General features: G+C 44.5%; 1 protein-coding gene across 1 annotated transcript in view; it reads left to right on the forward strand.

Moving 5' to 3' along the window:
• Positions 1-15,600, forward strand: part of LOC110502541 (AT-rich interactive domain-containing protein 5B) — a 73,953-nt gene that overhangs the window by 47,420 nt on the left and 10,933 nt on the right. The window contains exons 5-8 of the mRNA XM_021580660.2: positions 3,367-3,497; positions 3,743-3,983; positions 13,302-13,354; positions 14,860-14,957. Of these exons, the coding sequence (XP_021436335.2) occupies positions 3,367-3,497; positions 3,743-3,983; positions 13,302-13,354; positions 14,860-14,957 (523 nt within the window). The remainder of the gene's footprint in view (positions 1-3,366; positions 3,498-3,742; positions 3,984-13,301; positions 13,355-14,859; positions 14,958-15,600) is intronic.

Consider the following 15,600-nt stretch of genomic DNA (forward strand, 5'->3'; position numbering starts at 1 on the left):
ATATTTTAATTTATAATTAAGATTTATTTCCAAGCGGTCTCAGGAGCCAAACTTTTTATCAACAGTTTTGACTACAACGCGATTGCAATGGGCAGACAAAAAAAAAACTTAATTGAGAGGAGGGGAGGATATGTTTGGTTTTTAATGGAAAAAAAACATGTTTTTTTTTGTGTTACTAAATACGAAGTATACAGGCACCAAAAGCACATTAGGCTACTCTCATTCCATGTGCATATGGGCAGTGTGCATCACGGCTCGATAGGCTCCGTTTCCGCTGTCAAAATTCATACTATTAAGTGCATTTGTGAAATTATTTAAACCCCTTGACTTTTTTCACAATTTGTTATGTTACAGCCTTATTCTAAAATTTATTAAATCGTTTTTTCTCCGCTCATCAATCTATACACAATACCCCGTAATAACAAACCAAAAACAGTTTTTTAGAAATGTTTGCAAATGTATTAAAAATAAAAAACTATTACATTTGCATAAGTATTCAGGCCCTTTACTCAGTACTTTGTTGAAGCACCTTTGTTCAGTGATTACAGCCTCGAGTCTTCTTGGGTATGACACTACAAGCTTGGCACACCAGTATTTGGGTAGTTTCTCCCATTCTTCAAGCTCTGTCAGGTTGGATGGAGAGCATTGCTGCACAGCTATTTTCAGGTCTCTCCAGAGATGTTCAATCGGGTTCAAGTCCAGGATCTGGCTGGCCCACTCACGGACATTGAGACTTGTCCCGAAGCCACTCCTGCATTGTCTTGGCTGTGTGCTTAGGGTCGCTGTCCTGTTGGAAGGTGATCCTTCGCCCCAGTCTGAGGTACTGAGCGCTCTGGAGCAGGTTTTCATCAAGGATCTCTGTATTTTGCTCCGTTCATCTTTCCCTCGATCCTGACTAGTCTCACAGTCCCTGCTGCTGAAAAACATCCCCACAGCATGATGCTGCCACCATGCTTCACCGTAGGGATAGTGCCAGGTTTCCTCCAGACGTGATGCTTGACATTCAGGCCAAAGAGTTCAATCTTGGTTTCATCAGACCAGAGAATCTTGTTTCTCATTGTCTGAGAGTTTTTAGGTGCCTTTTGGTAAACTCCAAGCTGGCAGTCATGTGCCTTTTACTGAGGAGTGGTTTCTGTCTGGCCACTCTACCATAAATGCCTTATTGGTGGAGTGCTGCAGAGATGGTTGTCCTTCTGGAATGTTCTCCCATTTCCACAGAGGAACTCTGGAGCTCTGCCAGAGTGACCATCTGGTTCTTGGTCACTTCCCTGACCAACACTCTTCTCCCCCTATTATTCAGTTTGGCCAGACGGCCAGCTCTAAGAAGAGTCTTAGTAGTTCCAAACTTCTTCCATTTAATAATGATGGAGGCTATTGTGTTCTTGGGGACCTTCAATGCTGCAGAAATGTTTTGGTCCCCTTGCCCAGAACTGTGCCTCGATACAATCCTGTCTCGGAGCTCTACGGACAATTCCTTCGACCTCATGGCTTGTTTTTTGCTCTGATATGCACTGTCAGCTGTGGGACCTTAGACAGGTGTGTGCCTTTCCAAATCATGGCCAATCAATTGAATTTACCACAGGTGGACTGCAATCAACTTGTAGAAACATCTCAAGGATGATCAATGAAAACAGGATGCACCTGAGCTCAATTTTGAGTCTCATAGCAAAGGGTCTGAATACTTATGTAAATAAGGTATTTCTGTTTTGGTTTTTTATAAATGTGCAAAAATGTCTAAAAATCTGTTTTCGCTTATTCATTATGGGCTATTTTGTGTAGATTGAGGAGGACATTTTTTTATTTAATAAATTTTAGAATAAGGCTGTAATGTAACAAAATGTGGAAAAGTCAAGGAGGTGTGAATACTTTCCGATTGCACTGTAACCAACTGCATTACCGCTAAAACCAGCTTTTGGTTGGTCTGAAATATCCCTAACAACACTGCCAGAAATTAGCACTTTGGATCATGTTTTTAAGGACACACCTCAAATATTCCCACCCTGCCTATCTGAGCACAAGCGAGCTGATATAAGACATATAAATGGCCGAACCTGGTTTTAGGGCTGGAAAATGCCAGTTTTTACATGACGAAATTGCAAACTAATGTGTGTTTGACACTAGCACCTCCTTAACCCCAGCTGAAAAATAGAGGCCTGAGAGTATTATTTATGCACTGTTTCCTACGTAGGCCTGTTTTAGATATGGAATCTCTTGTTTAAACTGATGTCACATGGTGAAAAACAAATCTCAATGAGGTAGAGCTCAGGTCAGCTTGTTTGTATTAACATTCATGAGTCATCCATTACGCAAAGGATTGGACTTCAGGGTATTGTAACACTTCAACTTTATAGAGGGAGAAAGAAAGAAAGAAAGAAAGAAAGAAAGAAAGAAAGAAAGAAAGAAAGAAAGAAAGAAAGAAAGAAAGAAAGAAAGAAAGAAAGAAAGAAAGAAAGGGGGAAAAAAATAAGAAAATACAGTGCACTGTCCTGTATTACAATCAGGCCAAGTATTGTGAAAACTTGCAGTTGCCAAGCTGATTACAGAACATGGTGTAATTTTCCTTGCCTTTTTCCCTGCCTGTTTTGGAAAGAATGTGAAGTGAAAGGTCATTGAGTCACAATAGCGTTCACCAACTGTAATTACTTCCTCCTTGATTTCATTGGGGTTTGTTTTTTTTAACATTTTTTTTCTTCAAACCATGATGAGAATTTGATTCTGCAAAAAATTATTCCCCTGGCTGTCTCTAACCTTGGACGTAATTTAATTGTCATTGCACACGGAATGTCGCTCTGAACGACTTGACTTAACCTGGCTCAAATCGAGTGCCTCCTCTCTCCTTTTAGTTTATCATTGTTATTGTTACAGTGGAAGGCAGTCTGCCAAGATGTTACAATACAGTTGGTGGTTGACATAAAATGTGACCGTAGAAAGACTCTGGAGGTTTGAAAATACTTTGTGTACTGTGGAATTATCTGCATACCTCTAACAAAGGACTCCAATCAGACAGGTTTATGTGTTTTATAACTGACAATATTGAAGGTCTCAAATCAGCGAGTTACAAGGGAACTAAGAATGGAAATAATGATTAGATCAGTGTATGTGTTGTGCAACAACATCACCTAATGTTCTCATGGATTTAACTTTAGAGGATTGGAATTGTTATTCAGATGTTTACATAGTTTTTATGCTACACTCCTGAAACCTAGAATGGAAATGTTTATTTGCTAAATGCTTATTATACAAATAATCAGAATTAGCTTGCTTATCTTCCTTCCCTAGGCCCTGTGTGTGGTTGTGTCTTTCTTTCCCCAGAAACATTGTCACTAGGAATACTAACCAGCACATGGTTTGTCCCCATACTCTCAGCCCCTAACCTGAAGGGTCGGCCACGGAAGAAGAAACTGTCAGTGTCCCAGCGAAGGGACTCCCAGGGCCACAGTCAGGGGCCTCAGGGACCCCAAGAACCCAGCACCCCAGAGAACAAGTCTCACACCAAGGTACACTACTCACATAACATTTGATTTAATAGCAGACAATGACATCATATCTGAATTCCTCCATCTTTGTGTGCCTTCACCATTCACTTCACTTTATTTCAGTTTGGTTTAATAAAAAAATGTAAAGGTTGCGATTTATATGGAGTGATATGATAATACTTTTGACAGAATCATGCATTCGTTAAATAGCCCCCACTTCCTGTTGAATGTTAACCCTTCAACTCCCACTCTTTTATTTCCTACAGGTAAAACCTAACTGCAAGTTGACGGTTCCCACCAGGGGCACAATGGCGAAACCCAGGATCTGTAAACAGGCATCTGTGGAGGAGAAGGTGGAGAGGGAGAAGAAGGAGGAGAAAGAAGAGGACGAGGAATCATCAAAGGAGAGTGGTGCAGACGAGCAGGCCTTCCTAGTAGCCCTATACAAGTACATGAAAGACAGGGACACACCTATCGATAGGATCCCCTTCCTGGGATTTAAGCAGAGTGAGTGAAATATCTTCCTTTTATATTCATATAAGCTTTGCATATAGGATATATAATCTTCACACACCAGGTCCTGTAAAAAGCATCATATGTGGGTCCATAACGCTTCTTCTCACACTGTCAGAGTGTCGCATGCATGGGAAACACATCTCGCTCAGATCAAACGCTTCTTATGTAGGTCGAATGTTTCACTTCACAACAATGAGGTTTCACATGCTAGGGAAGATTATGTCTTATATAGAGAACCATACAAGAACCGTCATTCAATATTATTTCTCGGAACAGCCATGCGTCATTGTGGTGCAATTCACTCTATACAAAAAGAGGTGAGCTGTTTTACATGTTAGTCTCTCTATACAAATGTAAGCTGTGGTTCACGATTAAACTCCATATAGATATTTGGAAAGAGACGTCATCTTCACACCAAAGAGGCTGTTCTTAAGTTGGCCAATGTGGTTGAGATGATATGATAGTGACTCAGTATGCATGCATATTGTAGTTACTGAGTTTACAGCATAGCATCGTTTGAATCGAAGCATAACCCCAACTGTTTTACATACAGTACATGTTCTGAATTACAAACCAAGCAAGACTCTTCTCATTAAAGCTTCCAATAATGCAATCTAAACTTGTCCTTGGCAACTTTACTGTTTAAAAAAATAGAACTACTACAAAATATGCTCAGACGCAATCAGCTTTCATGATTCCTTTCAGTCACTGCGATAGCCTCAAGTATCAAAGCAAAACTTTCCTGTTATGGAAATTGTGTTTTTGGATTTGCTTTTATGAGTGGTCTATAATTAAGAAAACAACTGTTTTAAAGCACTGGATTGTCGAACGGTAATACACATGTATTCTTGTCCTCTTTCAATGTGCCTCCTACATGCTTTGCGTGATTGTTAACAGAAGCCATTTAATGACATATTCTTCTCTAAACCATTGGCTCTGAAATGCACACCGAGCTACCAATTCCACTTCCTCTAAAGCACAATGTAGGGCAGACAGAGCAGTGCAGATACAGGTGAAATACTGTAAGTGAATGAGTCAATCTATCCACTTTATTTTAATGGCATATTCTACACAGGGCAATGCTATAGCTCCAGCACAAAGTTTGTTATCTGTTCCACTAGAAAGGAAGCTTCTCTGGGTCTTCTTTGCCTTCTATTTAGCTTTAGCAGTGTGCCTGCTCGCTGCACAGGACGTAAGATAAATGAACTTCAAAAGAAGAAAAGCCACATGACAAAAAGAGGTTTCATTATATTCCATTCACTTGAACAAACAGCTCTTCCCAGTGTTGGTACCACATTCTGAATGTACAAGGAGGGGGCTGGGAGTGTGTGTCAGTGTTGGTACAGTTTGACATCACATTGCACATTTTAAATTTCATTAGTCGCAAATAGGAGAATGAGGAGTTGGGGAATTGGTTTTCATGTGTTGGGCGGGGGAGGTGATGCACATTATTTCAGGTTGCCTTTAGAGAGGTTATTTTTGCCTTGTTTATTATTTACCCGTTTGAACTTGTCTGTTTTAGTCTACATTGTGTTTCGTCTGTTTTGCCATCTTTATCTCTGTGATAATTGCCCTGTTGAATAGAGTGAATTAGAGAAAAAACAGTCTGGAAGTAATCTAAGAAAGAAGTATTCTCTTATTTGCTTTCTCCTTTCTGTGCTTCCTAATTCTGCTTGCTATTGTGGTAATTACAGTCTATGCATAACAACCCCATTAATAGGCCTTAGCTGCTATCCAGTTGAAAACACAATGCCATTCTGCAGTTCAAATAGAACCCACCCAGCTTCCTTTGTTATTCTGCCTGTTCATTGACAACAGCCACGGAAGAGGAGAAAGGAAAAATCAATGCTGTCAAATGCAGAGATAGGAAAATGTCATTTTGAAAAATGCAAGCCTTTGTGTACGCAAAGATTGAATTTTGATGGATTTCTCCCTAGGCGAACCTTCCTTATTTATAGGTCTTCATATAAAAATGATGTTACAATGATGTTACAGAAAGCAGATACAAATGTCATTGTTTGGAAAATCGCACAATAAAGTGGGTTCATTGTTTGTGGGGAAATATACTGTCAGAGATGGAATGATTTCAAGCTTCATCTGAAAGGGTCTTTGTTGGATTTTGATCACCTGCCTAATCACTATACTACACAACCGCTCTAATCCATGTGATATCATCTGTCATTGGATATTTGCATGTAAAATTCTATGCAAAATGGCATTGGCATTTGAGCCAACGTTGGTAACGAGTGCTAACATGTCAAGTAATACTTGATGCTCATAATGGTGTTTATTCAAATCCCCTTCAGCTGAAGTGTTACAGAGCTAGGTAGGTATCAGGCTGTATCTACAGTAGTTTATGTAGCTACAGTACATTTGGAAAGTATTCAGACCCCTTCACTTTTTCCAAATCCTTTTACATTACAGCCTTATTCTAAAAATGTAGTTTTTTTTAAAATCCTCATCAATCTCACACAATACTCCATGATGACAAAGTCAAAACAGGTTTAGATTTTTTTCAAGTGTATTATAAATAAAAAACAGATACCTTATTTACATAAGTATTTCTTGCTATGAGACTCGAAATGGAGCTCAGGTGCATCCTGTTTCCATTGATCATCCTTTCGATGTTTCTACAACCTGATTTTAGTCCACCTGTGGTAAATGCAATTAAGCAAAAACCAAGCCATGATGTTGAAGGAATTGTCCGTAGAGCTCCGAGGCAGGATTGAGTTGAGGCACAGATCTGGGGAAGGATACCAAAATATTTCTGCAGCATTGAAGGTCCCCAAGAACACAGCGGCCTCCATCATACTTAAATGGAAGAAGTTTGGAACCACCAAGACACTTCCTTGAGCTGGCCGGCCGGCCAAACCAAGCAATAGGGGGAGAAGGGACTTGGTCAGAGAGGTGACCAAGAACCCGATGGTCACTCTGACAGAGCTCCAGAGTCCCTTTGTGGAGATGGTAGAACTCCACCAATCAGGCATTTATGGTAGAGTGGCCAAACGGAAGCCACTCCTCAGTAAAAGGCACATGACAGCCCACTTGGAGTTTGCCAAAAGACACCTATAGGACTCTCAGACCATGATAAACAAGATTCTCTGTTCTGATGAAACCAAGATTGAACACTTTGGCCTGAATGCCAAGCATCACATCTGGAGGAAACCAGGCACCGCTCATCATCTGGCCAATACCATCCCTACGGTGAAGCATGGTGGTGGCAGCATCATGCTGTGGGGATGTTTTTCAGCGACAGGGACTGGGAGATTAGTCAGGATCGAGGGAAAGATTAATGGAGCAACGTACAGAGAAAACCTTAATGAAAACCTGCTCCAGAGCGCTTAGGACCTCAGACTGGGGTGAAGATTAACCTTCCAACAGGACAACAACCCTAATCACACAGCCAAGACAATGCAGACAAGTCTCTGAATGTCCTTGAGTGGTCCAGCCAGAGCCCGGACTTGAACTCGATCAAACATCTCTGGAGAGACCTGAAAATAGCTGTGCAGCGACGCTCCCCATCCAACTTGACAGAGCTTGAGAGGATCTGCAGGGAATGGGAGAAACTCCCCAAATACAGGTGTGCCAAGCTAGTCTGTAATCGCTGCCAAAGGTGCTTCCACAAAGTACTGAATACATATGTAAATGTGATATATAAGTTTTTTATATATACAGTTGTCAGGCTGTGGGTAACTGGTGCATGGAATCAGGCGCAGGAGAGGAGAGACAGGTGTACAAGGTAGTTTATTCCACGAACTGCACAAGTATAAAACAAATACTAAAGGTGTGTGAAAATACCGTTCACTCGTAAGTAACGGGCATAATAACAAACCCGGCAAACAATACCAGCCATAAAGGGGGTGCCACAGGGTTCAATTCTCGGGCTGACTCTTTTCTCTGTATATATCAATGATGTTGCTCTTGCTGCGGGCGATTCCTTGATCCACCTCTACGCAGACGACACCATTCTGTATACTTCTGGCTCTTCCTTGGACACTGTGCTATCTAACCTCCAAACAAGCTTCAATGCCATACAATACTCCTTCCGTGGCCTCCAACTGCTCTTAAACGCTAGTAAAACCAAATGCATGCTTTTCAACCGTTCGCTGCCTGCACCCGCATGCCCGACTAGCATCACCACCCTGGATGGTTCCGACCTAGAATATGTGGACATCTATAAGTACCTAGGTGTCTGGCTAGACTGTAAACTCTCCTTCCAGACTCATATCAAACATCTCCAATCCAAAAATCTAGAATCGGCTTTCTATTTCGCAACAAAGCCTCCTTCACTCACGCCTCCAAACTTACCCTAGTAAAACTGACTATCCTACCGATCCTCGACTTCGGCGATGTCATCTACAAAATGGCTTCCAATACTCTACTCAGCAAACTGGATGCAGTTTATCACAGTGCCATCCGCTTTGTTACTAAAGCACCTTATACCACCCACCACTGCGACCTGTATGCTCTAGTCGGCTGGCCCTCGCTACATACTCGTCGCCAGACCCACTGGCTCCAGGTCATCCACAAGTCCATGCTAGGTAAAGCTCCGCCTTATCTCAGTTCACTGGTCAAGATGGCAACACTCACCCGTAGCACGCGCTCCAGCAGGTGTATCTCACTGATCATCCCTAAAGCCAACACCTAATTTGGCCGCCTTTCCTTCCAGTTCTCTGCTGCCTGTGACTGGAACGAATTGCAAAAATCCTTGAAGTTGGAGACTTTTATCTCCCTCGCCAACTTTAAACTTCTGCTATCTGAGCAGCTAACCGATCGCTGCAGCTGTACATAGTCCATCGGTAAATAGCCCACCCAATTTACCTACCTCATCCCCATACTGTTTTTATTTATTTAATTTTCTGCTCTTTTGCACACCAGTATCTCTACCTGCACATGACCATCTGATCATTTATCACTCCTGTGTTAATCTGCTAAATTGTAATTATTCGCCTACCTCCTCATGCCTTTTGCACACAATGTATATAGACTCCTTTTTTCTTTTTCTTTTCTTTTTTTCTACTGTGTTATTGACTTGTTTATTGTTTACTCCATGTGTAACTCTGTGTTGCTGTCTGTTCACACTGCTATGCTATATCTTGGACAGGTCACAGTTGTAAATGAGAATTTGTTCTCAACTAGCCTACCTGGTTAAATAAAGGTGAAAAAAAATATATATACAACCTGAACATAATAAACAAACACGCACACCAACATGGGGGAAACAGAGGGTTAAATAATGAACATGTAATGGGGGAATAGAAACCAGGTATGTAGAAAACAAAGACAAAACAAATGGAAAATGAAGTGGATTGGTGATGACTAGAAAGCCGGTGACATCGACCGCCGAACTCCGCCTGAACAAGGAGAGGGATCGACTTCGACTGAAGTTGTGACAGTAGCCCCCCTTGACGCGTGGCTCCAGCAGCGCACCGACCTCGGGGATGACCCGGAGGACAAGGCGCAGGGCGATCCCGACGGAGACGGTGGAACTCCCGCAGCATCGAGGGGTCCAATACGTCTTCCACCGGCACCCAGCATCTCTCCTCCGGACCGTACCCCTCCCACTCCACGAGGTACTGAAGGCCCCTCACCCGACGCCTTGAATCCCGTATTGATCGAACTGCATACGCCGGGGGCCCCTCGATGTACAGAGGGGGCGAAGGAACCTCCCGCACCTCAGACTCCTGGAGTGGACCAGCTACCACCGGCCTGAGGAGAGACACATGGAACGAGGGGTTAATACGATAATCGGGGGGAAGCTGTAACCTGTAACATACCTCGTTCAGTCTCCTCAGGACTTTAAATGGCCCTACAAACCGCGGGCCCAGCTTCCGGCAGGGCAGGCGGAGGGGCAGGTTTTGTGTCCAGAGCCAGACCCGGTCCACCGGGGCCTCACTGCGGTTGCGATCTGCCTTGGCTTTCTGGCGCCTCACGGCCCGCTGAAGGTGCACATGAGCGGCGTCCCATGTTTCCTCAGCGCGCCTAAACCGGTCGTCCACCACAGGAGCCTCGATCTGGCTCTGATGCCAAGGCGCCAGGACTGGCTGGTACCCCAGGATGCACTGGAGGGGGGAGAGGTTAGTGGAGGAGTGGCGGAGCAAGTTCTGGGCCATCTTTGCCCAGGGTACGAGCGCCGCCCTCCCCTGGCCAGGACCGCAGAAACCTACCCACATCCTGGTTCACTCTTTCCACCTGCCTGTTACTCTCGAGGTGAAAACCCGAGGTAAGGCTGACCGAGACCCCCAGACGTTCCATGAATGCCCTCCAGACCCTTGACATGAACTGGGGACCTCGATGAGATACTATGTCCTCAGGCACCCCGTAGTGCCAGAAGAAGTGTGTAAACAGGGCTTCCACAGTCTGTAGGGCCGTAGGGAGACCGGGCAAAGGGAGGAGACGACAGGAAAACCTTCCCTCTGGGCAAATGCTTAGGGGCCTTGCACTGGGCACACACCGAGCAGTAGGAGATATAAACCCTCAGGTCCTTAGCTAAAGTGGAACACCAGTCCTTCCCACTAAGACAGCGCACTGTCCGACCGATGCCCGGATGACCAGAGGAGGATGACGTATGGGTACAATAGATCAAACAGTCGCGGACAGCAGACGAAACGTTCAGACGCCCAGCTGGACATTGAGGGGGAGTGGGCTCTGTAGGTAACGCCCGCTCGATATCAGCGTCCAGCTCCCACACCACCGGTGCCACCAGGCAAGAGGCCGGAAGTATGGGAGTGGGATCCATGGGCCGCTCTTCTGTGTCATACATCCGTGACAGTGCGTCTGCCTTAGTGTTCTGGGAACCTGGTCTGTAGGACAGGGTGAAGACAAAACGGGTGAAGAACATGGCCCACCTTGCCTGGTGAGGGTTCAGTCTCCTCGCCACCTGGATGTACTCCAGATTGCGGTGGTCAGTCCAGATGAGAAAAGGGTGTTTAGCCCCATCAAGCTAATGTCTCCACGCCTTCAAGGTCTTGACAACAGCCAACAGCTCCTGGTCCCCCACGTCATAGTTTCGCTCCGCCGGGCTGAGCTTCTTCAAAAAGAAGGCACAGGGGCGGAGCTTTGGTGGCGTACCTGAGCGCTGAGAGAGCATGTCTCCTATCCCAACCTCGGACGCGTCCACCTCCACTATGATTGCCAAAGAGGGATCCGGATGAGCCAGCACCGGAGCCGAGGTAAACAGAGCCTTCAGGTGACCAAAAGCCCTGTTCACCCCAGCCGACCACTGCAAACGGTCCCCCCTTTAGCAGTGAGGTAATGGGAGCCGCTACCTGACCAAAACCCCGGATAAACCTCCTGTAGTAGTTGGCAAACCCTAAAAAGCTCTGCACCTCCTTTACCGTGGTGGGAGTCGGCCAGTTACGCACGGCTGAAATGCGGTCACTCTCCATCTCCACCCCTGAAGTGGAAATGCGGTAACCTAGGAAAGAGACGGACTGTTGAAAAAACAGGCATTTCTCAGCCTTGACGTACAGGTCATGCTCCAACAGTCGACCAAGCACCTTGCGCACCAGGGACACATGCTCTGCGTGTGTAGTGGAGTATATCAGAATGTCGTCGATATACACCACTACACCCTGCCCGTGCAGGTCCCGGAAAATCTTGTCAACAAAGGCCTGGAAGACTGATGGAGCATTCATCAACCCGTACGGCATGACAAGGACCTCGTAGTGCCCTGATGTGGTACTAAATGCCGTCTTCCACTCGTCCCCCTCCCGGATACGCACCAGGTTGTAAGCGCTCCTGAGGTCCAATTTTGTGAAGAAGCGTGCCCCGTGCATTGACTCGATCACACTGGCGATGAGAGGCAGCAGGTAACTGTATCTTACAGTGATTTGGTTGATGCCTCGATAGTCAATACACAGGCACAGACCTCCATCCTTCTTCTTCACAAAAAATAAACTTGAGCAGTGTGCCCTCTGCAGCCACAGATGGTGCATGGATCGGCCCCTCCTCCGGTCGCCCTAAGTGCAGCACCTCCCAGCTTCATGCGCGTTGGAGTGGTGGTGCTGGGGGATGGAATCGACAGACCCCGATCTGGACGTCCGCGTGTAGCCAGCAGGTTATTCGACCTTATGGACATGTCCACCAGCTGGTCGAAGGTCAGAGTTGTGTCCCTACAGGCCAACTCCCAACGGACGTCCTCAGGTAAACTACAACGGTAGTGATCGATCAGGGCCATTTCGTTCCAGCCCGCGCTGGCGGCCAGGGTCCGGAAGTCCAATGCGAACTCCTGTGCGCTCCTCGTCTCCTTTCTCAGGTGTACGAGACGTTCGAAAAATGCCCTGAAGCGGCGGGTGAAATCCTCAAATTGGTCCAGCACCGCTCCTCCTTCCTCCCATACGGCGTTGGCCCAATCCAGGGCCTTCCCTGAGAGACAGGAGACGAGGGCGGACACGCTTAACTCTAACTGAACTTATCCTCTGCAGCAGAGGTAACTCTGGGTCTTCCTTTACTGTGGCGGTCCTCATGAGAGCCAGTTTCATCATAGCGCTTCATGTTTTTTGCGACTGCACTTGAAATTTTGTGTATTGACTGACCTTCATGTCAAGTAATGATGGACTGTCATTTATCTTTGCTTATTTGAGCTGTTTTTGCCATAGTATGGACATGGTCTTTTACCAAATAGGGCTATCTTCTGTATCCCACCTCTACCTTGTCACAACACAATGGATTGGTTCAAACGCATTTAGAAGGAAAGGAATTCCACAAATTAACTTTTAACAAGCCACACCTGTTAATTGAAATGTATTCCAGGTGAGCCTCCTGAGTGGCACAGGGGTCTAAGGCACTGCATCTCAGAGGTGTCACTACAGACCCAGGTTCAATCCCGGGCTGTATTACAACCGGCCATGATCGGGAGTCCCACAATTGACCCAGTGTCGTCCGGGTTAGCAGAGGGTTTGGCCGGGGGGGCTTTACAAATGGGCTGTCATTGTAAATAAGAATTTGTTCTTAACTGACTTGACTAGTTAAATAATGGTTAAATAATATACTACCTCATGAAGCTGGTTGAGAGGATGCCAAGAGTGTTCAAAGCTGTCATCAAAGCAAAGGGTGGATACTTTGAAGAATCTCAATTATAAAATATATTTTGATTTGTTTAACACTTTTTTCGTTTCTACATGATTTCATATGTGTGATTTCATAGTTTTGATTTCATAGTTTTAGAAAATAGTAAAACTTTTGACTGGTACTGTACATTTGCAATAATGTCTAAAACTTTCCGAATGCAGTGTATGTGACAGTATATTTGCATTTGTTGATCTGACTGAATACCATTGATCTCCCTGTTTGTTGTCCCTCTAACAGTTAACCTTTGGACTATGTTTCAAGCTGCTCAGAAACTCGGAGGATATGAGTTGGTAAGTGTTTACATATGTCCTGCGCCATACTTCACAATCTTGGTCAAGCCCACATTTTGCAAAATGATACCTTTGTTTTAAACCCCCTCTAAGTGGAAAACACTTTACCCTTCCATTTCAGGGACATTTGTGAAGTCTGTCATTTTTTCACCATGTTGAGGCTCTAAAATCAAGCTGTCTATTATATACAGTGAGACAGCAGAACGGGGCCTTTCACTTGGCAGCCTACCTCACATTTGTTCAGTACTAATTTGGGAAGTGTTTCCGAAATTCTTGTATCTTTTGATGTGAAGAGTAAATGCATTGTGAATATTGGTTAGTTCGTTAGTCACATATAGTCATACAGAGAGACGAGACACCAAACAGGAAACTTGTCATGTAATCGGGATGTGTTTCCTTTGAAGGCTTTTTATCTACAGCTGATTATCACTTTCATGCTTGCTTTGTGAGCAGGAAACCATGTGGTTGGTTTGTGTAGTCACAGTATGTATTTAATGGTATAATAAGTCTTCTGCATGCTTCGGTTTGAACAAATGAGTGTGCTCACATACTCCTTTAAAAGTTTGCCCTGAAAATGTGAAAAGAGCAGCAATAGATATTTGTCCATCTTGAGACACCTTAGTCAGAATTAAAATAGTCAGAATTAATCTAAGATTACTCAAAAAAATCTGTTGTTAATTTTGATGTTTTTGCTGAGGTGATCTTAGTAGAGCAATTTTACATCTAACTAAGGTGTTTGTTTCGGTATTTCTCAAGTGAAAAAATGGACATAAACTATTTTGTCTCCTGTTGAATTACAACAAACACTTCATTGAAGAATCCCTACTGTTGACCAATCACAAACAAAGGGGTTTTAGACTTTGGCTACCGACTTCAACTTGCCTCGAGAAAGTTTTGTGTGTGCATTAACAGCCTAAAAAAACATTACTGAAGACCAAAACAAATAAAAACGTCAGCGTTCCCTGTGCGCTACAGGAGTCGCTACTGCGCGATGGGACAAGGACATCCCTGCCAGCCAAACCCTCCCCTAACCCGGACGACGCTGGGCCAATTGTGCGCCACCCCATGGATCTCCCTCGATCGCAGCCGGTTGCGACAGAGCCTGGACTCGAACCCAGAATCTCTAGTGGCACAGCTAGCACTGCGATGCAGTACCTTAGACCACCGCGCCACTCGCGAGGCATTTTATGCATCTCTACCACTGTACTGTACTTTTCCCTGTTTTGCCCCTGCTGAGGTAGAGACTGCAGTAGCCAGCTACAGCTGGTGGCATGTTATGGAGATGGTTTTGCATCAAATAATGGTGATTTGATGTATTTTATTTCAGTGTCATACACCAATTGGTGCCCAGCCAATCTGGGCTTAAAAGACACAATTCTTTATGGTCTCTGTGGCACACTTAATAACTTTGTTGGTCATTTTCCTAGTGTGAGTGTTTAATACTATCTATAAAGATGCTATCACATAGTTATATACAGGATAATTAAAATCATTTTCTCTCTCAGATCACAGTTCGCAGACAGTGGAAAAATGTATATGATGAGCTGGGTGGAAACCCAGGGAGCACAAGTGCCGCCACATGCACACGAAGACACTACGAGAGGTGAGTTATTAACAAAGCCCTGTCCCATTTTCCTAATGCAGTGGAGGAAGAGGAGCGCTACTCTCAGCCCCAGTATCAGGTGCATGTAAACCCTGCTTAGGGAAGTAAGGCTTCCTTGCTATTCCTGACATGATGTCTTTAGCCATGTCCACAGACTCTCTCTCACACTGCTGCTCCATGCATACTAACACAGAGCACAGCTATATTCACCAAACCATTCACACATCTCTCTCTCCAACCAGCCTTTTTTATTGAGAGGGTCCGAACCAAAGCAAACAGCAAACGGATATGATCCTGGTGGAGCCTGAAGATATTATGCATACACACACAGATTACGTGTCAAAAGAGGGCATGCAGAGCAATATTGTGAATACATATAGTGAGTATGTGTATAGATCTAGGCAAATGACAAATAGTCAGCCTGAATTGCTCTGTCAATATGTGTAGGTTTATCTATGCTCTATGAACAAGTTCATACAAAATTGGATACTTGAATATGGTTGAGCAGTTAGATTATACCAAATAGCACTGCAGCTTAATTAAACTTCCTGTGCAGCCAGAAGGGACTGTATTTGCTTTGCCTTTTGAAAGCCCTTTCCTAGCCCTGCATGAGTAGGAGGACTGGTATAGACAGTGTCAGCAC

The sequence above is a fragment of the Oncorhynchus mykiss genome, chromosome 23 (genome assembly GCF_013265735.2).
Source record: "Oncorhynchus mykiss isolate Arlee chromosome 23, USDA_OmykA_1.1, whole genome shotgun sequence".
Classification (NCBI taxonomy): domain Eukaryota; kingdom Metazoa; phylum Chordata; class Actinopteri; order Salmoniformes; family Salmonidae; genus Oncorhynchus; species Oncorhynchus mykiss.